The sequence below is a fragment of the Leucoraja erinacea genome, chromosome 6, assembly GCF_028641065.1.
Source record: "Leucoraja erinacea ecotype New England chromosome 6, Leri_hhj_1, whole genome shotgun sequence".
NCBI lineage: Eukaryota > Metazoa > Chordata > Chondrichthyes > Rajiformes > Rajidae > Leucoraja > Leucoraja erinaceus.
This window is the reverse complement of record NC_073382.1, coordinates 54,796,229-54,821,449: the sequence shown is the minus strand read 5'-3', so window position 1 is coordinate 54,821,449 and position 25,221 is coordinate 54,796,229. Positions and strand designations below refer to the sequence as shown.

The 25,221-nt window shown below is 42.3% G+C and overlaps 1 protein-coding gene across 3 annotated transcripts in view; it reads right to left on the bottom strand.

Moving 5' to 3' along the window:
- Positions 1–25,221, bottom strand: part of edar (ectodysplasin A receptor) — an 85,444-nt gene that overhangs the window by 37,023 nt on the left and 23,200 nt on the right. For all 3 annotated transcript variants that reach the window (XM_055637090.1, XM_055637089.1, XM_055637087.1), the window contains 2 exons: positions 6,184–6,276; positions 3,323–3,448 (listed from right to left, as the gene is read on the bottom strand). In XM_055637090.1, the coding sequence (XP_055493065.1) occupies positions 3,323–3,448; positions 6,184–6,231 (174 nt within the window). In that variant the 5' untranslated portion in view covers positions 6,232–6,276. The remainder of the gene's footprint in view (positions 1–3,322; positions 3,449–6,183; positions 6,277–25,221) is intronic.

Here is a 25,221-nt window from a genome sequence, read left to right as displayed (position 1 = left end):
GTACCTTCCTCAACCATCTCTTGTAGCTCGTTCCATTTACTCACCATCCAACATTTGAAAACGTTGCCTCTCAGGTTCCTATTAAATCTTTTCCATCTCACCTCAAACTTCTGTCCTCTGGTTCGTGACTCCCCTACTCTGGCTAAAAGAGCCTATTGATTTACCTTACCAGAGGGAGAACAAGGAGGGAAGAGACGGAGACTAAGACTTTGCCTCCATCACAGTGAGGATGTGCTTGGTGAACTCACTGTGGTGGATGTTTAATTTGTGTTTATTGTATGTTTTGTTATTATTGATTCTGTGTATGACTGCAGGCAACATAATTTCGTTCAGACCGAAAGGTCTGAATGACAATAAAGGATCTATCTATCTTATCTATTCATCTCATGATCTTATAGCAGAGACTGCATTTCGTTGTCTCTGTACTGTACACTGCACAATGACAATAAAGTTTGAATCTGAATACACCCATACAAGATTACTCCTTAGTCTCCTGCGAACCAGTGAAAAACATCCTAGCCTGCCCAACCTCTCCCAACCCAGGTTCAAAGGTCTGTTAATGACTGTTAATTAACTTTTCCGGATCCAAAAGATAGTTGTTATAAGCATGGAATCTCATTTCCTTGGGCTGTAAATTGTGCAGGAGATTCAATAAGGTGCACCTTTATCATGAATATTTTCATCTTAGTTTTCTTCATTTGTAGGCCGTGGGTCGAACATCGAAAATGTGTCTAGAATTTAATTTTCGTGACCCATGTCTGGTATCTACTTGAAATTTGGCAGAGATTTGGATAAAATATCACTGAGAAGGAATTCATAACTTGTCAGTGCAAAAAGTTGCACACTAATTCATTAAGCTAATTAGAAAAAGGTAACAGCGCCCTCTTGTGCTCAATAATAGGTAGCTATATATTACTCTATGGGGAGCTTTGGTAGCGCCGAGACTCGAATGGGAACATTGAATACTATTTCGCCAATTACACGGGACGGGTAATTCTTCACCGCGGGAATTTCAGTCTTTTAATCCGTGATCTACGGGGAGAGGACTCTGGTGAATATGAGGCGACTTTTGGAACAGGTTCAGGAGGTGAAACTCAGGCAAGACTCCGACTGGAGGTGTACGGTGAGTGAGACTGCCGCAGAGGTCCCGGGTTTCACCGGCTCCTGAATCCGCCTAATTAATGGGGGAGGGAAGATCCTGTGCGTTCCCCAGTTTACTGAACCCCACTGACTGCCAGTTACTTTCCTCTGGTAGACACACTTGCTGGAGTAACTCAGGTGACGTTTCGGCTCCAGATCCTTCTTCAGTTTGAGAGAGGAGAGAGAAACTAAAGATGTCTGTGTCTCTCAGTCTGAAGAAGGGACTCGACCCCAAATGTCACCTATTCCTTTTCTCCAGAGATGCTGCCTGTCCTGCTGAGCTACTCCAGCATCGTGCGTCTACCAGTGGAAAGTAACTTTGTTTTAGGCACTTTGCACGAACCAGTGTCCAGAATCGCTGGACTTGATCTGGATGAGTAAGTACACTGTTCATTAAGTCTTCATGACCTCAATCACCGCCTGACCTCGGGCTGTCTCCCAACCCAACTCGGAGAATGAAGCACGACCCGTGGTACATTTTGGGGTCATGGTGAGGCGTATCCCCTCTCTGTACAGCAAGCATTGCCGGGAACCTGTTGATTAAAATCGATCCAACCACGCTGTAACTTAAATGAACAGGCCGACATTTCTCATCCCTACGGTAATCGATGAGATGCGTTGTATTCCTCTCTCCCGGGTTTATATCAATTCAAACTTGGACACACTAAACAGCAAAAGTAGACTGCATTGCCGGGACCGTTGTTGATTAAAATCGATCCAACCACGCTGTAACTTAAATGAACAGGCCGACATTTCTCATCCCTACGGTAATCGATGAGATGCGTTGTATTCCTCTCTCCCGGGTTTATATCAATTCAAACTTGGACACACTAAACAGCAAAAGTAGACTGTATATAATCATTTATTTTCCTAATCTTTTGGTTTAGATTTCATAGGTGGGTATGTCATGAATGGCTAGTTTACAAACAGAAACATTGCATTTTTATTTGTTATATCAGTACAGGCGATGTACGAAAGAAAACACTACAATCTCACAATAATAATCATGTCTTGGACCGACCGGTCTCCTTTTTGGAGAACATTGTTTAGTACCGTTGGGTATTCAAAGTATTCTTATCCAGAGTCTTCCTCAAAGTTGAACTCTTTCAAACGTATGCGTGCACAGTAATCTGCAGTTCACTCTCTTGCAAAAACTAGATGACAACTAGATGAAAGTTCACAGTAATCATCAATCATACTGTCATGGTTTATTGTGGTGTAGATAGTCATGTGAGGTTGTTTGTATTATTGTTTTGACAGTTAAAACCTCTTGTACTAACCTTCCTCTCCGCCATGATCCCAGTGTGCTCTCTACCTAGCTAGCCTGAAACAAAGCGTGTGATTGAGTCGGATGCCAATTGACCAATGTCAAACGTGCTTTGATTTTGACAATTACTACTCGGAAAATTTGAGGTTTTTCCAAATTTAAAAAATGTGCAGGTTTTTTTCTTGACGGGTTTCAGGCACGATTTATATAATATTTTTACACAATATGTGATAAATACAGGTAGATATGGGATGTGGGTCCCGAAATGAAACGAAAAGAAAAAGCACGGTCTATTCTTTTCTTCTTATCTAATGATTATGTTAAAAGTACTTAGACTTTTGTCAAATTTAAGACTTCTTGCCTCTTGCAGTAACTTAAAAGGTAAAAAGTACAAAACAATGTGAAGTGTCGAAAGAGTCAGAAATTCTCAATTAATAGTGGCACCATGTGCTGAGTAAAGGCTACTGTTCAATATTATGCCATGAATTATAAAATCACAGGGGCTGTTGTGTTAAATTTAGAATTCTACGTAGTCCAGGAGATCATCATTTGAAAGTGTAATTCTGACCCTGAATTTTATTCAGAGGTGCCAGAGTGGGAACTGCAAAATGTAGAGTGTCATGTTTCTTTTTGCATACTTAGTCCAATTTAGCTAAGATGCTAAGCTTGTGAGACATCATAATTATCTTGGCTTGATGACAGTACAAATCAGATAACCTAAGGATGGCAATACAAGGAGAAAAATAAATCAGGTGATGTACCAACATAATAGACTCTACTTTGTATGGCTCTGTACCATGGTTAATTAATCTTGCAATTTCCAAGTCAAATGTTTATGGCCCAGTTTAGAATGGAAGTCTGTCAATGAGATTTAAGAATGTGGTCATAAAGACATTTTTTTGAAATGCAACTTACCGAGATAGGTTCTTCACCCGACCCACACTGGGGACAGGCGTGGCAAGCACCAAGAGTCTGATTAAAATAATCATTTTCTCCACACTGGGAGGAGTAATCAGCAGCAATGGAAGGGGTGAAGAATACCTAATATTCAAGGATTTGATTCAAGAATTAATAGAGTGCTAAATGTTCCAGAAACAAAATTTTAAACATTTATAAGCATTTATTTCCATAAAAAGATAGGCTTTAGGAAATTCCCCTTCACAAGCATGAACTAATTCCAGCAGCAGATTTAGACTAGCGATACAGATAATGACGAGCATATCATGTGCCTTTATCACTATCTACTTGTGTGGCCATTTTCAGCGAGCTATGAACCTGGACCCCAAGATCCCTCTGCACATCAATGCTATTGAGGTCTTGCCATCCACTATACACCTTCTCCTTTTATTCAACCTCCCAAAATACAACACCTTATGCTTGCATGTTGTAGTTTCTCTTCTAATATCGGGTGCATAACGTCTTGAGCGCCACCCATTTGAGATATTATTAGAGTTTTGTTTTAAAGGGGGTTGCATAACAAATTATACAACGATGGAAACTATGCTACTTAATAATTGCATGCTACAAGTTTATTATGACCATGAGACATGGCATTACTCATTGCAACACTAGTTTTATCTTGAAATTATGGTGCCTTTATCTGAGGAAAACATTCTCATGAAATATCAGATCAAATAACATCTTACAGATCTGCAAACTCTGCAAATATCTTCCTTTTATGAAGACGATTTGCCAAATTCAGTTGTATTTCATGGGTGGTCTGCTATATAGGGAAACCACAGTCACCCTTTCTAAATTACTGCCATCAAAATAAAGTTATGGAATTGCAATAATTATTTATTCTTATCTGTACCATCTGTTTCAATTTTGGGATTTTTTTTTTTGGTTGGTGTTTATTAAAAAATATTGTTTTGTTATAACACATTGGTAAAATATCAAACAGTTTCAGCTCAATAAAGTGTGGAAAATTGCCAAATGACAGTGGGAGTGCTTGCAGAGATCCAGATGGATTCTCATTTGATACCTCTTGATGCTGATCTGCGAGTTACAGTAGGCACAGATAACATGGGTGGGTAGAGCAGAAATGGAAAGGATTTTGAGCTTTTCCAAACTTGTTATCCCAGCATTTAATTTTGTCATGAAGTTCGTCATATCTTTTATACACATTCATAATTTTTGCCTACAGGATAGCAATGACCACACTGCAAAGGTAACTGGCTGAAAATGTATATAAATAGACATTTTCCTTTCCTTGCTGTTTTAAAATCTATTATTGCAGTGCTGTGCATGGATATTATGGGAGCCACAATTCTTACTGAAATCGTGTTAGATGCAACATTAATGCGTACTTTGTTTCATGTACAAAATTCTTAAGGGGTTGGACAGGCTAGATGCAGGAAGATTGTTCCCGATGTTTGGGAAGTCAGGAACAAGGGGTCACAGTTTAAGGCTAAGGGGAAGTCATTTAGGACCGAGATGAGATTAACATTTTTCACACAGAGTGGTGAATCTGTGGAATTCTCTGCCACAGAAGGTAGTTGAGGCCAGTTCATTGGCTATATTTAAGAGGAAGTTAGATGTGGCCATTGTGGCTAAAGGGATCAGGGGGTATGGAGAGAAGGCAGGTACAGGATACCTGAGTTGGATGATCAGCCATGATCATATTGAATGGCGGTGCAGGCTCGAAGGGCCGAATGGCCTACTCCTGCACCTATTTTCTATGTTTCTATTTCATGAACACTGCACCTCTTAATAATGATGATGGCAAATGTATGCTTCACAGATGTAATGCTTAGACAACATGATTAGACAATAAGATTACAACAAAAGTACTTTTGTTATTCTCTTCCTAAACATTTCCATTGTCAATTAGAATCATAGAACTGTACACCACGGAAGCAGGCTCTTTGGCCCACCTTGTCCATGCTGCCTGGTAATATTACTGAGAGGAGGTTCTTTTGCTGTACTTTTTTGTGGGAGATACTTTATCCTAACGTCATTGGCAGGGAAAAAATATTGACTATCAGGTCTCCTGTTTTTCAAGATTTCAGCTAGGCTCCAGATTGTGTGCAAATATGGAAAAAAGGAGCAAGAATAGGCCATTAAACCTGCTCCACGATTATGGCAGATCATTCACTTCAGTACCCTGAAACTACCTTTACATATCTCTTGATCCTTCTAGCATTGAGATATGTCTATCACCATCTTGATTATACTTATGTGCTGTTATACTGGGGTAGAGATTACCACAGGTTCGTCAGCCTCTGGGTGAAGACATTTCTCTGACATCCGGCCTAAACAGCAAATGTCATACACTGATGCCACAATTTCAAGTTCTCGACACTGTGACCAACAGGAAATATCCTTCCTTGAACAAGCAAAGTGATCAGACTATGTGTCAAATAATTGGTGGCACGGTGGCGCAGTAGTAGAGTTGTTGCCTTACAGCGCCAGAGTCCCGTGTTCGATCCTGACTGTGGAGGCTTATCTGTACAGTCTCTACTTTCTCCCCATGACCTGCGGGGGGTTTCTCTGGTATCCTCGCACGCTCCAAAGACATACAGGTTTGTAGGATAATTGGCTTGGTATAATTGTAAATTGTCCTTAGTGAGTGCAGGATAGTGTTAGTGTGTGGGGATCATTGGTCAGCTCGGACTCGGTGGGCCGAAGGGCCTGTTTCTGATTTGTATCTCTAAAACTGGGATCTAGAACTCCCCACCTTACTATTCCTCAATGTCAGGACTGCAAAACCGTCATTCCATATATACCAGTTAAACGCCAATCCCACCCAAACAAAATGTAACTTCCACACTTACCAACACAAGATGAAACACCTTCCCTTGCTGCAACATCTTTCGATTCATTCATAAGAATATATAAATAAAGAAGCCTCTTCAATCTCCTTGTACCTGAAAATATAAATATATTCTTTTGTTATTTATATAATTGAACAAATTCAACTGACTATTGTATGGATAAGGCAAAGGTTGGCTTGAAAACTTTGTTAAAATTGTTAAGGGCTTGGACACGCTAGAGGCATGAAACATGTTCCTGATGTTGGGGGGGAGTCCAGAACAAGGGGCCACAGTTTAAGAATAAGGAGTAAGCCATTTAAAACGGAGACGAGGTAACACTTTTTCTCACAGAGAGTGGCGAGTCTGTGGAATTCTCTGCCGCAGGTTCTCTGGATGCTTTCAAGAGAGAGATAGATAGGGCTCTTAAAAGTAGCGGAGTCTGGGGATATGGGGAGAAGGCAGGAACGGGGTACAGATTGGGGATGATCAGCCATGATCACATTGAATGGCAGTGCTGGCTCGAAGGGCCAAATGGCCTACTCCTGCACCTATTGTCTATTGTCTAAAACTAGGTTGTAGTTTTTCTACCTACCATGAATTTTAGAGATTACTTTTTTCTAAATCTTGAACATAAGAATTACAAGGAGATACATTTATAAAATCAGTCTCTCTTGAGGTAAAGTGATGATTTCTACCCACTACGTTCAGTTGGGCAACATTTAAAGATTCAAATGATGGTGCGAGTGCTTGTTTTCCACTTTTTGTAGTCAGAGTAGATTGGCTACAATGAATTCCAATTGACCTCATTTTATAAAACTTAATGCCATTGACAAAAGGCCATGTTTGAAAATGTTACTGAATATTCTTCATGACAACCACCTCCCTACTAAGCAGTCTAATAAGCATTCCGTCAACACCTGGCTGGTCTCCGCGACCAGATCATGGCATGTAGCGGCCTCATCCGATGCCTGGCAGGAACATGTTGGGAAGCCAGCCCATCACTCTTCGCACCTCTGCCTTATCTCTTGTGTATGGTCCAGCTGAGTACTGTACACCCGTATGGAGTAGAAGTAGACATACTAGCCTGATAGACACGAGCCTGAACAGCATCTTGCGAACCATCACTGGGTACCTTCAAACTACTCCAGTCGAGCAGCTCCCTATACTTGCAAGCATTTCGCCTGCAGGGATCCGAAGGCAAGCAGCAACTCTGGCACTATCTCGTCGTGCCATGAGACCTAGATCACCTCCTCCATCAGGCTATCAACAGAGAGCAGAGGCCACCCCGACTGAAGTCCCGTCACCCCTTTGCTCGACATGGAAAACAACTCCTAGCATCCATCCAGCCAACTGAGACAAAAGCACACTGGATAGCCACCAAGTGGTCACAGGAGTGGAAGGCAACCTCATATCCATTACACAGCTACATCTCTTCACCAGATAAAAGCTGTCCAGGGTCTGACCTCCCCAGAGGTGCAAGGGTGAAGCTCAACAGACTTTGTATTGGAGTTGGGCGTTTAAATGCCAGCATGTGGAGATGGGGGCTCCGCCAGAGCCCAGCCTGTGAATGCGGAGCAGTACAACAGACAGACAACCATGTCATCTCTGAGTGCCCGTTCTACACCCACCAAATGGAGCTCAGGGCCTGGCAGACATTGGCGCAGAGACAACAACCTGGCTGCTCAACACCCGGCTTGAGATCTAACTATTCCTTTGGTTTATTTATGTTTCATTCGCAAGAATAAGCAGCATAAAACAAAATATTTAGTGGTACTTCCAGCCAACTTTTTAGGGACAGCCATTTGCAACCCATGTTGACCTGGTTTGCCTGAAGTCGGCTATGCTCATGTTGGTTGTATTTAGTGCAGCCCAATTCTACACGGCACTGGAGGTCCAGTCTCCCAATCTATAAATCTGTTGAGAATGCAGTTTAATGATGAGTGAATGGACTTGTAACTTATTCTGGGGCACAGAAATGATGCCTGAGTTTCCATTTATGATGACAGGTCCATGTGTACATTCCACACTGCCCAACATAATCATAAAAGACAAAAAAGAACCATTCAGCGCCTACATCTGAAACAACTATCAGGCAATTAGATTCACAGAGACACACAAAATGTTAGAGTAACCCAGCGAGTTAGGAGGATCTCTGGAGAAAAAGGATGGGTGACGTTTTGGGTCTGAAGAAAGGTCACAGATCCTTTTTCTCTGGGGATGCCTCCAGACCCGCTGAGCTACTCCATCACTTTGTGTCTATCTCTGTTCATCCAATTGCCTGACAACTGTTTCAGGTGTAGGTGCTGAATGCGTATTTTTTCCACTTTTTCTGATTATGCAGGGCAGTGTGGACTGTACGATGGCTCTGCCATCATAATGGAAACTCAGGCATCGTTTCTGTGCCCCAGAATAAATCACAAATGCATTCACTTACCATTAAAGTGCATTCTCAACAGTAGTCGTCAGCAGTTCAGAACATCTTTTCTGTAAGCAACAAATGCTGGTTACAAATAATTTAAAACTTTTTCCATGTTGTTATTACGCACAAGAAGATAGAAAGAGGACCTGCCGACAAGAAGTCTATTTTAACTGAATCAATTCCACTTGATTAATTGCTGCCACAACTCCCCAATAATAAGCAGACAGCAGACACATGCCTAACATACCAGTATTACCAACTTACTGGCACTGTCTCAATTTATTTGTACAATCATGCAACTTATTAAATAGTACAAGAAATTTGTCAGGAAACAGGATTAGAAAAATATAAAGAGATAATTACAATTAGTTTTAACTACAGAGATTTATTCAATACGATTATCCAGATTTTTTTGCAGCCAAGTTCATAATCCTTGTTGGCGGTAGTGTGAATAAATATGTCAAAGTATGATTTGTTGCTAAGTATCATTTACCATTGATGACTGCATTCTCCATATATGTTAGAATATCTGTGTTTGCAGTGTACAAAAGAATAAACATTTATTGCAAAACTAACCCACTAATATTACCCAGTTCTTTAAGAACTCACATTTTAAAATCATGCTATGTTTCTGCATCCTATATTTACGCAGTTTTGCAGAAGAACCCATTGTTCACTCAGAGGTATTTTTGCGAACTTAAGATATTTCAAAACGGTTGAGAAATGAAGAAGGATGCCAACCCGAAATGTCCGGAAATTACACCAGCAGTTTGTGTCTTTCACCAGAAACAACAATTGGTTTTCTTGGTTGAACTTTTCCCGAACATTTCAAAGCAACTGTAGATTGGCTATTGCATGTTAGCCAATTAGAATGCTTAGTAATTATAACTCTGCCTAATTATAACATTCATAGTGTAAGAACTTGCCCACTGCCTGCCAGTAGCTGTAGCAGTGTGAACGTGTAATGACCTGCTTTGTACATTATGACCTGAACAATAAAGATGCTTGTCTTTCAGCCTGTGGAGCAGCTGTGCTTGTACACTCTGGAGTTTAGAAGGATGAGAGGATATCTCATTGAAACATAAGATTGTTAAGGGTTTGGACACGCTAGAGGCAGGAAACATGTTCCCGATGTTGGGGGAGTCCAGAACCAGGGGCCACAGTTTAAGAATAAGGGGTAAGCCATTTAGAACGGAGACGACGAAACACTTTTTCTCACAGAGAGTGGTGAGTCTGTGGAAATCTCTGCCTCAGAGGGCAGTGGAGGCGGGTTCTCTGGATGCTTTCAAAAGAGAGCTAGATGGGGCTCTTAAAAATAGCGGAGTCAGGGGATATGGGGAGAAGGCAGGAACAGGGTACTGATTGGAGATGATCAGCCATGATCACATTGAATGGCGGTGCTGGCTCGAAGGGCCGAATGGCCTACTCCTGCACCTATTGTCTACTGTCTATGTGAGTTTGAGCTCTTTACAGCAACTATTACATTGCACTTTAATTAAGAGATTACATAAAATTCAGAGCTAAACGCTTCAAAAACATAATAATAATGATTACATTTTCAAATGGTTTTATTAGATTTAATTATATAATTCTTATATATATATATATATGTGTGTGTGTGTGTATATGTGTGTGTGTATATATATATATATATATATATGTGTATATATATATATACACACACACATACATATACACATACATATATATATAGTAAAAGTAGGAAAAAAATGATTCTTGCAACATGCTGCAGTCTTTAGCTGACTGCTGTGCCGGCAAAAATACTTCAAATGATCCCTGACAGAGAATGGTTCCATTAAACTGTAATTAACGTGAATGATGGGCTTTAATCTGTCCCAGCCCACTGGCCTGTGAGGGTGGGCTCTTTGCTGAACTTGTTAAAAGCCTTTGTTCCTCGCAGCCCGTTGGATCAAGCTTCCTGTGCTGCAGGTAAGCAATTCATCAGCCACCACAACTTCCTGATGTGTAGATAATTGAAATCGTCTTATTAAACCAGCTGCACAAGACAAACCCCAGCTGCCAGCTAACCACTTCTGGCAAGTAGCCCATCACAACACAGTGACTATTAGGAATATCACACTGCCAAGAATGCAAAACATGAAAGCCCTACAATGGTGGATGCAATGAGTCTAACTTGGGAGGCAGACAGATGCTGTGGGGCATGAAAAATAGTGGAAATCAAAATGGTGAGCAATAGAGGCAGGCATACAAACTGGGTAAACAAAACACAGAGAGCTGTAGATTTGCATGCCAAAAATCTACTGAATTGGCTCCCGAAATGAATTTTCACTTCTTTGTCGTGAGAAATAGTGCAGTCTTTATTCAACATTCAAAACAAGGTTGATGGTCTTTTTGTTGATTAACCCCAGCAATGCAGACGGTCTCATTTGAATCATCTGAGGTACCCGCTTGCTTGCTTGCTGTGGTAAGCCGAAGGCTGAGGGGAGGCCTGGCAGAAGTATATAGAATAGGTATAGGTAAGATAGAATCTCTTTCTCCCCCCCACCGTTACTTTTTTGACAGATTCTTGATTACCAAGAGTGTCAGGGGTTATGGGGAGAAGGCAGGAGAATTGGGTTGAGAGGGAAAGATAGATCAGCCAATGGTGGAGTAGACCTGATGGGCCAAATGGCATAATTCTGCTCCTAGAACTTATGAACATTTGAAATCAAAGGCTAAAGAGCACAGCAGAGAGGTGCAGTGATTTTTTTCCTTTGCACATAGTAGGTACCCGATATAAGTAGCAAGGGGTGGTGGTGGAGGCAGATGCGAAAGTGGATTTTAGATAGGCATATGGATATGCACTATGTGTGGGCAGCAGAGATTAGTTTATCTTGGCATCATGTTCGGTACATACATTGTACGCTGAAGGGCCTTTTTCTGTGTTGTACTGTTCTATATTAAACGTTCTTTAACCCAGTGACATCAATATGGTCTGGGTTTGCCATTTTATTGTGGGAGGCATAAATCGGCTACTGATTCACCATCACCTTGTATATTATTCTATAGTATCTCCCTAAATTTTATTTATTCACAAAAGTATTTACTCATTAGCACTGCAAAATAGTCTTAACTCCAATATTTAAAAATAAACAAACATCATATTCTTCTTCGAAGATACGCCATCGCTCTCCTATATTGCTGCTGAAAACAAGCGAGTCTGGTTTTTGAAAAGCTTCGGCCATATCCGAGACCGTGAAAGCTCGTATAAATAACAGCCGAAGTCGATCCTTTGCATTTGTTTTATTCATAAAATCTGCTCACGGCCATTTCAAACTGGATTGTTTATTTAGAGGCAGTCTATTTGCACATGGTACCCGTTTCAAAAGTCAAACCCTTTTTCCTAGCTATGAAATCTTATTCGTCAATCTCAACACAGTCACAGAAATCAGAGGCAGGACCTCAAGAGCTTACTTCCAGTGATATTTGAAGGAATCCTGTGAGATTTTAAGTAAATTACTGGTGAAATTACTGAAATTAGAGTGTTCTTAAGGACCCTTGGCACCGACATTAATTGTCTTTGGAGGCTTTGACAAACCTGCAGAGATTTCAGACCAGATTTCTGTGAGAGGGAATAGATTACGGGGAAACAGGTGTGGTTGGGATTGTCTTGGTTGCAAGGAAACATGAGAAAGTAGCATGAAAGTCTGTTTTAGTGCAGTTTATCCTTGGTGGTTGGGAAAATGTGGCGAGCAGGCGGGAGTTGAGAGAGCTGCAGATGCCTTAAGAAGAAAATGAATGAGGCCAGGTTAGTGGATGCCTTGTCCTCAGAGCAGAACACCTTCCTTGGCCGCTTGCCAATGGACAACTGTGAGGGCAACTGGCCCTTCAGCTTTGTTACCCGATACAGGAGCAACTATTATTCTTCTCCTCGTGTCTTCTTAAATTTGCTGAACACACAAATTCAAAATGGAAAGTAAGTTGTGGAGAGGGCGCGAGGCTACACAAAGATTGAGATAGAGCATATGATTGGTCCATAGCTCAGCAGCTCACAACTCTTCCAGCAGACCTCCTAGTGCTGGCTAAATATGATGTGGGGTTCTGCCTGTCCCAGGGTTTCAGCTGGCAAGTTCTACATCTCTCCGGATAAAAAGCTTTTACTCATCTCCCCTCCAATTCTTCTACCAAATATTTTGAATTTGCACCCCCTGGTTTTCACCCCCTCTTGGTGAGCAAATGGGTTCTTCTTATTTGTTCTATCTAGGCTTCTAGTACATCAATGCATCTCGTTCAAGTCTCTTTTCAGACTCCTCTAGTTCCCTCTAATTAGCAATTTTCCAGCCTTCATGAAATCCTTACAAAATGTCCACAACTTCTCCAGCGCAGTTGTTGAACAGATCTGATGAAGGGTCCTGAACCTTCAACATTAACTCTATTTCTAGTTCCAGAGATGATACCTGACGTTCGGTTGCCAGCATTTTCTGCTTTCATTTCTGATTTCCATGATCTGTAGATGCTTTTTTTCCCCAGGATTTTCCAGATCCAATAATCTCATTTCTTGATTAGTACAGGTGTCAAAGGTTATGGGGAGAAGACAAGTTAATAGGGTTAGGAAGGAGAGATAGATCAGCCATGATTGAATGACAGAGTTGACTCGATAGGCCAAATGGCCTAATTCTATTCCTATTACTTATGATCTTTTGATGTGATCCCAGCAGGCATCAGTCGAATTGTTAAAGGCCATCTTTACACTTGACCTCAAAGCCTCTTGTAGCAGCTTTGAGTACAAGAGTAGTTCTCCGTCACTGAAAATCTTGAGCATATTGGTCCTCAGGGCACAGGGTCAAAGACACAACCCAGCTGCGTTTGATATCGGTTTACATGCTGTATCTCTAATCTAAACAATTCTGATTCTCAGCCAAAGTGGAAAATCTGCAAAAATGGATGCCCTCAGCCAATGAACTGTACGGAGTTTGTACGTTCTCCACGTGACCTGCGTGGGTTTTCTCCGGGAGCTCTGGTTTCCTCCCACACTCCAAAGACACAAGCCTGTATGGCTTTTAGGCTAACTGGCTTGGTAAAATTGTAAATTGTCCCTAGTGTGTCGGGTAGTGTTAGTGTGCAGAGATCATTGGTCAGCGCAGACTTGGTGGGCTGAAGGGTCTGTTTCTGCGCTGTATCTCTAAACTAAACTATATTTTCCACCCTTCCATCCATCTTTATCTCCTCTGTTGAAAATCCTTTCTCATCGCTTTCTTTAACTGCCTAGAATATTATTCAAAATTCATTGTTGTCCCAATAAATGTTTTCTGCTTTCCACGACTGGCTCAGGTCAACTTCATCTCAGACGTTGCTATCTCCACTGTACAAGTTGCAGAACACCATGAACTGACATTAGCCCACTCATTACATTTCACACTCACTTTGGGGGTAATTTGGAAGTTTATCCAGTATTGCCTGTCATTTCTCCCTTACAAAGAATTGAGCCCATTTAAGCAAAATCCATGGTGTATTAGGTTTTTAAAAAATCCTACTTTTGTCCATTGCAAGAAGTGAATGGCTGCAAAAATATTTTGTAACCAAATATGATATGGATGTAATCATAACTGTATCCTGAGCTCTCCATAAGGATTTTAATGAGCTAGTAAAGGTTGGTATAGATGTTTAATTTCATAAAATAAAATATTAATTTAAACTATTTTTATTTAATCGTCCACAATGACTGATTGATGATTTTTGCTTTCAATCAAACATAAGTTACATTCCGGCAATACATAATATGGAGAGTCATACAGCATGCAAACAGACACTTTGACCCAACTTGCCCATGACAACCAACGTGCCCCATCTAAACTAGTACCACCTGTCTGCGTTTAGCCCATATCCCTCCAAACCTATCCTATCCATGCACCAGTCCAAATGTTTTTTTAAAATATTGTGATAGTAATTTCCTCACCTACCTCCTCTGGCAGCTAGTTCCATATACCTACTTCCACACTGTGTAAAAAAGAAGATTCCCCTTAAGGTTCCTATTAAATCTTTCCACCCCTCACCTTAAATCTATGTCCTCTGGTTCTTGATTCCCCAACTGAATAAAAAACGCTGTGCATTTACCCTAAGTATTCCTCTCATGATCTCTCTGTAAGATCACCCCTCGTCCTCCTGAGCTCCAAGGAATAGAGTCCTAGCCTGCTCAACTCTCCCTATGGCTCAGGCCCTCGGGTCCTGACAACATCCTCATAAATCTTGTCTGCATCCTTCCCAGCTTAATGTGTACATGGCAATCAACTCAACTTGACTTCACAAATTAAGGTAATAGCCTGTCGAGTAGAACAGATCAGTGCTGAAAATATAAAGGGCCTGTCCCACCAGCATGCGATTGCATGCATCTAGCGCGACCAAACGGAAGCGGAGTTCGCGCTAAGTTCGCGGGAAGTACGCGCTAAGTACACGCTAAGTCGGGCGTGACGTAATTTACGTCAAAGTCACCAATCTGCTGCGCAGGAGGCGGGCCGACTGAATTTGGACGTCGCACGGCATCGGGCGGTGACATCATCGCTCAACGGCATGCCAGGCGGTGACGTCATCGTGCAACGCCACGCGCTAGGCGTACCCTGTCAAGGCGCTGCGTACGATGTCAAGGCGCTGCGTACGATGACGAGACGTTGCGTACGCCCGTCGAGACGCTGCGTAGGGCCTCAATGTGACTGCAGGCCAACAGGCCGTTGTCGCGTGGGATTTTCGGACAGTGGAAGATTTTTGGAGCCCCAGCGCAATGTCGGGACCAGCCCCGCACAACTCCATACGTCTCCGGCGATCAAAGTGGGACCGGCCCCGCGAGGCCGTACGCCTCAAGCGACCACGTTTGGTCGTGCTAGACGCATGCAATTGCATGCTGGTGGGGCAGGCCCTTAAGGCAACCTCTGTTACAATGAAAGGAAATGAGATAATGTTCCAATCATGCCCTTAAATTTGGCTTACTCTCACACAAAATTCTTACATTTTGCAACAGAAGCATTTTCAACACTATGGTTTCACAAATGGGCAAGGGAAATGTTTTTAAAGTATTTATTATCTGTAATTCTCCGATTCAACTGTGCCTTTACTATTTGCTTTAATTGCCTAGAATAATATCCCAGTCTGTATCAAAGATAACTATCAACTCCAGAAACAGAAACACTGCCGTTCATAACATTTATTTAGTCATGAAAATACTCAGCAGCAATACTCGGCGGCACAGTGGCGCAACGGTAGAGTTCCTGTTTATCCTGGACCTACAAACTCGCAAGATGTGGGAGGATATTGGAGCACCTGGAGGCGTGTATATGCAGGAATGTGGGAGCTTTGGGAATGTAAGGTCTGTGAGACCTGGACGCCCCAGTTGCATTTCGTACCAGGAGTAAAACTAGAGGGAGTCAACTTGAACCATAAGTTCAGGAACCCCTAAACCAAGAATGATAACACATAGACAGATGGTGCAGAACCAGTCTTGTGAAAAATATCGGCTTTGCAACAAAACCTATTACGAGGATTCTGAGAGTGACTTGTCCCCTAGGTAATCCTATCTGAGCCCAAGTCAAGGCCAGACAGGGTGGTTGAGCGACGATCTGTTCACCGCCAATTCCCGGTTAGAGAAATGCCTAATCCAGCGTTCAACCCGGCAAGCGCAGTTGGCGCCGGTAACATCGCCGGAAGCCAAATGCGATGGTAGCCATAGTGAGCCAGATGCCTGATAGAAAAGAAGTCACCTGCCTCATTTGTAGACTTCCTCTGAACCACTATACGAGTCTATAATGCAGATTCCAGAGATTTGTGGGCCCAGGTGCAACGTCCTAACCCCAGGGAAACATGCAAGATTTCTAGCTAACTTGGGACCCCCCAACCCATGCTGCGCTAGCTAACCTGCTTGCCCAGAGCACGGCAGAATCCTAGCCCGCCCTTACCTCCAGCCTGCAGAAACCCATTGATATCTCCAAAGTTTTGGATACTAAACCCGGGGAAGGAGAAGCGGCAGAGGAATTTTTGAAAAGGTTTTCAGAAATATATGTAGGTCAGTTGGGAGACACTAATTAACAAAATGGTACAAATTCACCCCAGTATTGTGCTATTTTAATAAACTGCCTGCCAGCCGCTGTTGCCGAGGCAATAAAAACAAATAATATGGACTGGTCTGAAAATAGTCCGAGCCAAATGGCCCATGCAGTTAAATACCACTGGAAGGATAGTAAGAGACAGGAGAATCAACAGGTTAAAGTAAAAATGGGGCATGTAATGAAGAAGGAAGGACGGAGGGTCATCCCAGATGCCAGCGACTACCAGATGGAACCTCAGTACTGTGTGCCGGGATGGGGAGAGAGACAGGGACACGGGTATACATGCTACCCCAATGGACCACATGCCCCACCTACAGCCAACCCTATGGTTCCCCAAGGCAGCAGTTTGGAGGAAGCAGACCAGGGGGATCAGACATTTGCTTTAATTGTGGCAAGCAGGGCCATTGGTGCAAAGAATGCCCGTGGCGAAGACACCGAATCAGCAAGAACAAAGGGGAGGTTGGCAAGGAAATCGAGGACAAGGGAGGTATACGAATTTCTCCCAGACTAATCTGACTGGCCAATTTGGTGATGAACGGGTGCAATACTGATAAGGAACCCGTTTTAACACTCCAAGTTGCGGGAAGAGGATGCACCTTTTTAATGGACACAGGGGAATCCAGGTCACCTATTCAGTCCATTCACAATCTCCCTAGATTTGACAAAACCCAGAGACTGCATGGATTCCAGGGCAAGTACGCCAATGCCCCATCTCAATACCAATTGAAGTAACATACCGGAACGAGACATTACAGCACCAGTTTGTAATCACCATGGGTCGAGACTGTAATCTGCTAGCTCGGGACTTACTATGTGCATTCCAGTAAAAATGGAATGTGGAGACAACAGGATAACTGTAACCCCATGGGCCCCTAAAAGACAGTGTTACTTGTCAGTGACACCCCAATGGTGGTCCCTAGACCTGGAAAATGAGCCCCAACTTCATATTACCCTAGCATACGACGAAGTGGTAGAATCGGGGAGCTGGAAAACTTTTTTCAAATCCCGTGAAGGAACTAGATGGGATGTAAACCTACTGGCTTTAGTGACCGGACCACAGGGAACAGCAGAATATGCTGAAGTATCTACAGAATTGTGGAAACAAGCTTCTGGGGTCGCCCCGCATATAACAAAGTAAGTGAATTTCCCATCTCATGCAAAAGACTTAGGACCGATGGTTCAGCAAGCAATCGGTCTGGCAAATCCGAAAACAAACCGAGAGCAAGAATTACCCAATGATTGTGCTGTTCAATTCTACCAGTCACCAGTGGACGGTTACAATGCGATTACGCCATCATCTTGGGAGCGAGGTACTAGAGTATGTGGACCCACAGGTGTGGGCAGAAGACTCTACTCATGTAGGATGTGTTCAGATTGATCCCATCCAAGTAGCTCTCAAGGAAAATGTAATACTGCCTTCTATCTGTCAGTACCCGTTGAAGCAGCAGGCGATACCAAGCATTGACAAGTTAGTTCAGGGACTGCTAGAACAGGGCATTCTGGTGAAATGCCACTCCTCCTGCTCCACACCTATCCTTGCAATCCCCAAGGCAGGAAAACCGAAGCAGTATAGATTGGTCAAAGATTTGCGGTCCACTAATGCTACAGTAGAACCTATTCACGCATTGATACCTAATCCAGCCCACATTTTAGCCCAGGTTCCGGAACAGGCAAAGATCTTTTCTGTGTTGGATTTACAGCATACCTTCTTCTCTCTGCCTCTACATCAGGACAGTCATTATGTCTTCACCTTCACTGGACAATAGTACACATGGACTCGATTGCCTCAAGGATATGTGAATTCTCCAACATTGTTTTCCAGATGTCTCCAGGGACAGCTGCAAACCTTAAGTTTTCGATGTGGCTCCGCCCTACTTCAGTACGTGGATGATTTACTTGTAGCCAGCCTAGATGAACAAAGCAACCGCAAAGATACCATTCAGTTACTGAATCATCTATCATCACTGGGATATGTAGTTTCCCAATCAAAAGTACTGGTAGCCCAGCAGAAGGTGGAAATCCTTGGTGTGATATTATCGGCAACAGAGCAGAGCCTGGAGAACAGCCGAGTTGAATCAATCTGTGAATTCCCTGCACCACAGGAGGCGAAACAAATGAGACAGTTGTGAATTGTTGTTAACAGTGGATACCCAACATTGCTCTGGACACTAAAAAAAGTTGACGTCATACACTAATATGGAGGGCGAGTTTCGATTGTCTGGAGTAGCTCAGGATGCCTTTGAAAATCTTAAAAGGTCTCTGTTACAGGCACCAGCATTGGGAAGGCCACTCTATGACCAACTATTCCTGTTGTACTGCACAATCCTTGCTGATTGCTCCACTGCAGTTCTTACTCAGAAACATGGAGACAAACATCGACCGGTGACCTATTTATTACTCCTCGAAACTTGATCAGGTAGCACGGGGCCATCCCAGATGTACACAGATCTTGACTGTGATCTACAACAGCTTGCAATTGGCTACCAACGTGACTTTACAACAAGATATAACAGTGTATAGTTCTCACTCAGTTGCTGCTTTGCTGGGACAATTGCAGACTCAACACCTCACCATGGCTCGCCAGAATAAATACGAGATATACCTGTTGAACAACCCCAAATTGCAGTTTAAGTATTGTACCACCATCAATCCAGCATTCTTTCTCGCCGAACCACCGGTGGAACAAATGGAACTAGGGCACTATTTGTGATCAAATAAGATACCTCTGTTAGGGAAGATTTCACAGATGTTCCCATGACAAACCCTGACCTAACCCTGTATGTGGATGGAAGTGCATGGGAATAGTATGGCAGTGGTTGCCTTCGAAACACCATTCTCTGCCCAAAAAGCGGAACTGTTTGCCCTGATAAGAGCCTGCGTCTTGGGGAAGGACAAGAGTAAATGTTTACACTGACTCTAGATACGCTTTGGGAGTGGTCATGACCTGGGTCAGTTGTGGAAAAATAGGAGTTTCTTGACTTCAGACATGGAACACAGACATCCCACCAGAAATTGGTATCAGACCCGTTACAAGCCTTAATGTTGCCAAAACAGATTTCTGATATAAAATGTACTGCCTATACTAAGGGGCCAAACTTCAGTAGATGTAGGAAATCACCGTGCTGACCAAGAAGCTAAAGAAATGTCCCGGGAGCGCAGGGTGGATATACCTAAAATGATGAGGCAGACTGAAAGCATAGATAAAGGCAAGTCTCCTTTGGAAAAGCCAATGCCAACTATCCAAGACACTGTTAGATTACAGGAGGGCACTCCTGACCAAGATATAGAAATGTGAAGCAATTCGGTTGTACGGTTGATTGCATGTCGGGATTGTGAGTTACCCCGGCAGGAAAAATAGGTATGTCAGAAGAACTCACAATGCGGGTTATAGAATGTATACACTTTGCAACTCACTGTAGTGCCAACGCAACTGGTGATACTCATCTAGCTACATGGTGGCATCCAAAGCTGCAGACTCTGGCTCAGGGGATTAGTAATCGTTGTCTGATCTGTCAGTAATATAATCCCGGGAAGGGTGGGTGTTACTTGTGAAAATGGGAAAACACCCTTACCCATGGGTCCCTTTGAGACCCACCAGATGGACTACATTGAGTTGGAAAGATGTCAGAGTTATAAATATCTATTAGTTATTTGTTGATGTTTTCAGTAAATGGATCGAGGCCCACCCCACCACGGACAACAAAGCCTCTACAGTTGTTAAGGTACTTATGAAAGAGATTACACCTAGGTATGGGATCCCAACTCGGCTGGGTTCAGACAATGGTCCTCATTTTGTGGGACAGGTAAATAAGGCATTTTGTATACAAACGGGTATCCAACAGCAATTACATTGTGTTTATCGGCCACAGGCTGCTGGACTCGTTGAACAAGCTCATCAAACACTGAAAACCAAAACTTACAAAATTACGAGCTGAAACAGGGGCTAGTTGGTTTAAACTACTCCCTGTGGATCTGTTCCAGATGCACACTACCCCAGCAGGGAAGGCACGGTTGAGCCCAGCAAAGATTGTATATGGCTGCCCACGCAGAACTCCATGGAACCAGTATACCTCAAAGGCTGTTCAGTTTCACCACATGACAACGGAAATGACTATGTTTTATCACTAACCAGGGCATTGAAAAACTTGCATTCCAGGATACAAGCAGCATACATTGAACTCCCACCTCTAACCACTCCGCCTAAAATTGAACCTGGTGATTATGTAATGGTCAAAATTTGGATAAGAAAGGATCTGGATCTTTCTCACAACCCCAACTGCTGCGAAGGTAGAAGGGAGAAATGCGTGGGTCCACCTTCATCATTGTAAGATTGTCAGTGTTGTGCCTAAAACCTAAGTTGCTAACCTCTTCTTTTCTTTTCAGTACAGATAAGTTGAGTTACCATGGAGACTGCTGCTGCTCGTTTACTTTGGAATACTGGTCGTGAAAGTGGAGAATGCTGATGTGATGACTTCTAAGAGAATCCACCACCCATGTAAACTCGGGAAGGGGATGGATATCGTGGACTCCTGGCACAACCTCACCAATCATCATTGTTGATCATGATCATGGACTGCTGCTGAACTATGGACTGTTGCATGTCCGCCTGCTTGTGTAAAGATCATGTAATGATGCATGTTAAAAGGAGGGAGCAAAAGTCCCTATGCCAAGCAAATCCTTTAAGAAAGGTTATCATGGAATGATAAAAGGAGGGAATGTGAATATGCAGGAATGCAGGAATGTGGGTTCTTTGGGAATGTAAGGTCTGTGAGACTTGGCTTCACTGATGGTGACATTGCAGGGTGTTGGAGACCCATGTGACCCAGCTGTCGCCACCAAGTCTGGACTCCTGAAGATGTTTCTACTTTGTTTCTATGTACTGAAATTGTGATTGGTCTACAGGGGTTGCCTCCCCCTGTATAGGGGTATAAAGATGATCGGTCAGTTGGGGTGTGTGTTTTTCTTCTGTTCTGTTTGCCCGAGGCTGCTACGGGCTCGTGTGAGTGGATCCGAAATCAGCCCCATGGTGAATAGGTGAATAAAGGGTTTGGACTCCAGTGTTCGACTCAGTGATTTTCTGACCTAGACTAGGGAAGTAAAAGAACCGGAATCAAAAGAAGAAACTTGGTCACTGGGAGAACATGCAAACTCCACACCGACAGCAGCTGAGGTCAGGATTGAACCTGGGTCTCTGGCACTGTAGGGTAAGTAAGTATGTTTATTGGCCAAGTATTCACATACAAAGAATTTGCCTTGGTGCTCTGCCCACAAGTAACAACATGACATACAGTGACAGTTACGAATGACTCAGAAAACACTAAACATTAATAATAATAAAACATTAATGATAAAACACCATTGATCAAGCATGTGAACCAACAAAATACCAGATCAAAGGGAGGCTACAAGATTTTTGGTTGTTGCGTAGGGCAACTACTCGTGGATAAAAACAGTTTTTATGTCTGGCTGTAGATGTCTGGATGTTTTTATGTACAGGTTTCTATCAGATGTGCCACCTTTTTGCATGCTCTGCTTGTTTCTCCAAAATGTTTGCTAAAGGTCTAAAGCCTGCTTAGGACTCAAATTTGCAAATTTAAATAACCTCTGAGTGGCTGTCACAATTGATGGGTGGTCACCCATCAAAAGGCACGTCTACCTATTAAAGCAGGCAGGCAAATAGACCATCCAGGTCTCGTTATATTTTCTTCTATGAAAACACCGACTGCGGAACAGAATATCCTCTTGCTTGTGCTTGGATACAGTTTGTGTAGAAAGCTAAAAATAAACAAATAATGACCAAACAAATCTAGATTTTGGGGATAGTCTGGAGAAGGGGCTCGACCTGAGACGTTGCCCATTCCTTCTCTATCGAGATGCTGCCTGTCCCGCTGAGTTACTCCAGCATTTTGTGTTTATCTTCGGTTTAAACCAGCATCTGCAGTTCCTTCCTACACTACATCGTTATATTCAGTTTAGTAAACAGCTGGAGCCATGGTTGAAAGTCACATTGACCGATTGTAATAACGATGTGGATCGGCAACGTGAAGGCCCAGGAACGAAGAAGATTGCAAAAGGTGACTCCATCTCCGCACTATCGAAGAGATCTATACGAGTCACACACTCACTCACCTGATGAGTCAGCCTGAAGTCACACACCACCGCCACCTCGTTCAGGAACAACTACTTTCCTATTACTTTCAGGTTCTCGAACCAACGCACATAACCCATTATTTTATTTTCTCTTTTTACTGTTTTGCAGAATTTTACATATAATTTACGTTTTTGTGCTCTGTCGGAGTGTATGTCCCTGCGATATTGCTGCAAGATTTCATTATATCTGTACCTCACTGTACTTGTGCTTATGACAATAAACTCAACTTGACTTCCGGTGGCGCCATGGAGCATTAAGGCACCGCATTGAGCTTCTCTCCCGCAAAAATTGCAGAAAAAGCCGTTTTAAAGTCAGCACCGATTTAAAAAAAAACTCACCGGAGCTGCTGGGTGTCATGTAAAGGTGACATCATCAGAAGGTGACGTGAAAATTGGGGAGATTAACGGTAAAAACGGGAGTTTTAAATGAGCAAAGAAAAAGGCTCAAGAGCACCTAAGAAAAACACTATTAGTCTTCAGCTCGAGAAAGTATTGGATACTCTGCAAATGACAGAAGAAGGTTCAGAAGAAGAAGAATCTTACAGCCAAGGGTCTCTGCTTGAAATGGCGACAAAAGGAGACAAGAAGGAGAAGGAGGTAAAACAAATGCGTTTTGATATGACTGCTACAATCAATATTACACTGGAGAAGATGCAGAGTATGGAGACTAATATGGAGAGTAGCAAGCAGAGTCTGGAGACATATGGAGAGTAATAAGAGTATGGAGACTAGCATGGAAAGAATTTCTCAAAACATTGATAATACTTGCAGTGAGTTAAAAGAACTGAAGAAGCAATATAAGGAATTTAATAAAAGACTAAACTCAGAGTGTGTCAGAATTAAAAATGATTACAACAAGAAATTTAAAGGTGTGAAGGATGATATCGGAAAACTGGATGGAGAATGAGATAAAAGAGATGGTCACGGAAATAAGGAGTTTGAAAAAAATCACAGAAAACTGAAGAGGAAAAACTTGGAAGAATGACTGATAAATGTCTGGACCTGGAAGCAAGATCTCGAAGACAAAATCTGAGGATTCTAGGAGTAAAAGAAGGACGAGAGGGACATGAATCTCAAGTATGTACTTTCGTTACTGATTTATTCAAAGATGTCTTTGAACTGTCGGAAGAACCAAGAATAGACGTCGCTCACCGAGTTGGGCATGTTGCAAGAGGAACAAATTATTCAAGACAGATAATCGTGAAATTCCGTGATATCTCTTCAGTGGAATTTATATTGAGAAAGATTACCCATGGGAAGAAGCTGTCATACTGTGGGGATAATGTTCGAATCTTCCGCGATTACCCACCCGAGGTAGTCCGGAGAATGAGATTGTTCACACCGGCAAGACACACTCTGAAGGATGTCCCCGGAATTAGATATGGGGTCGTTTTTCCCGGAAGAATGAAGGTATCTTATAACAGCATTGAACGCTCGTTTACGGATCCCGGAAAAGCTTTAAAGTATGCAGAGGATATCGTTAAGAAAACATCAGGGGAAGCTGTCGACAAGAAAGAAGATTGAACTTTTTAATTCTTATGATAGAGTTTTGAACTGGTTAAAATGGCGAGCTTTCCAGACAATTATAAAGCTTATCTCTCTGGAATGTGTTTTTGGAGAGCCTGGGCCATATTTCACCTTGAACGAAAAGCTCAAAGTTTAACTCCTTGGTACCTGCTTGTATGGTAGTTAACACTTTGGTACCGGCCTGTATGGTGTTGGTACCTGCTTGTATGGTAATTAAAGAATGGGATATTATGTAAGAATCCTGGGTGGATATATATGGTAAAGTTTAGATTAGATTAAGATTAGATAAATTGGTAAGACATATATACTTATATAATCGTGTATATGTTGTGTTTAATATTTGTTTTTTTACTTCTTATGTCTTTTCCTGATTTTTTTTTTTGGCTTTCACTGGTGCTGGTTTGATAAATTCATATAAGAAAAGACAAAATATGAAACGGTATGTAACTTTTATGAGGCTCTACCAAGGGGGAGGAGCTCAATGTATAACAACATCACGGAGGTCTATACATGTTTTGCCATCATTGATGGCTATTCATCTTTAAGGTATCTTTTCTTAGATACTTTAATAGCACTTTTTTTTTAAAGCACAATCAAGATTTTTATTTGTTTATTTTTTTTTGTAAGTAATTGTATATGACATTTTTTCTTTCTTTTTCTAAGGCACTTTACAAGAAGGAGATGCAATATAAATCTAATAACTCGGGATGACCACCCATCTCACAGAATTCTGAGGCATTTGGTTGCACCATATGATCCAGGAATACTATCTTGATTTACAATGCAAGACGATAGACAAATAAAGAATGGAGGAATTACATTCTGTAGTTGGAATATAAGGGGTGCCAATGAACCAATTAAGAGGGGTAACATTTTTGCCCCACTAAAATCTTTGAAAAGCGACATAAT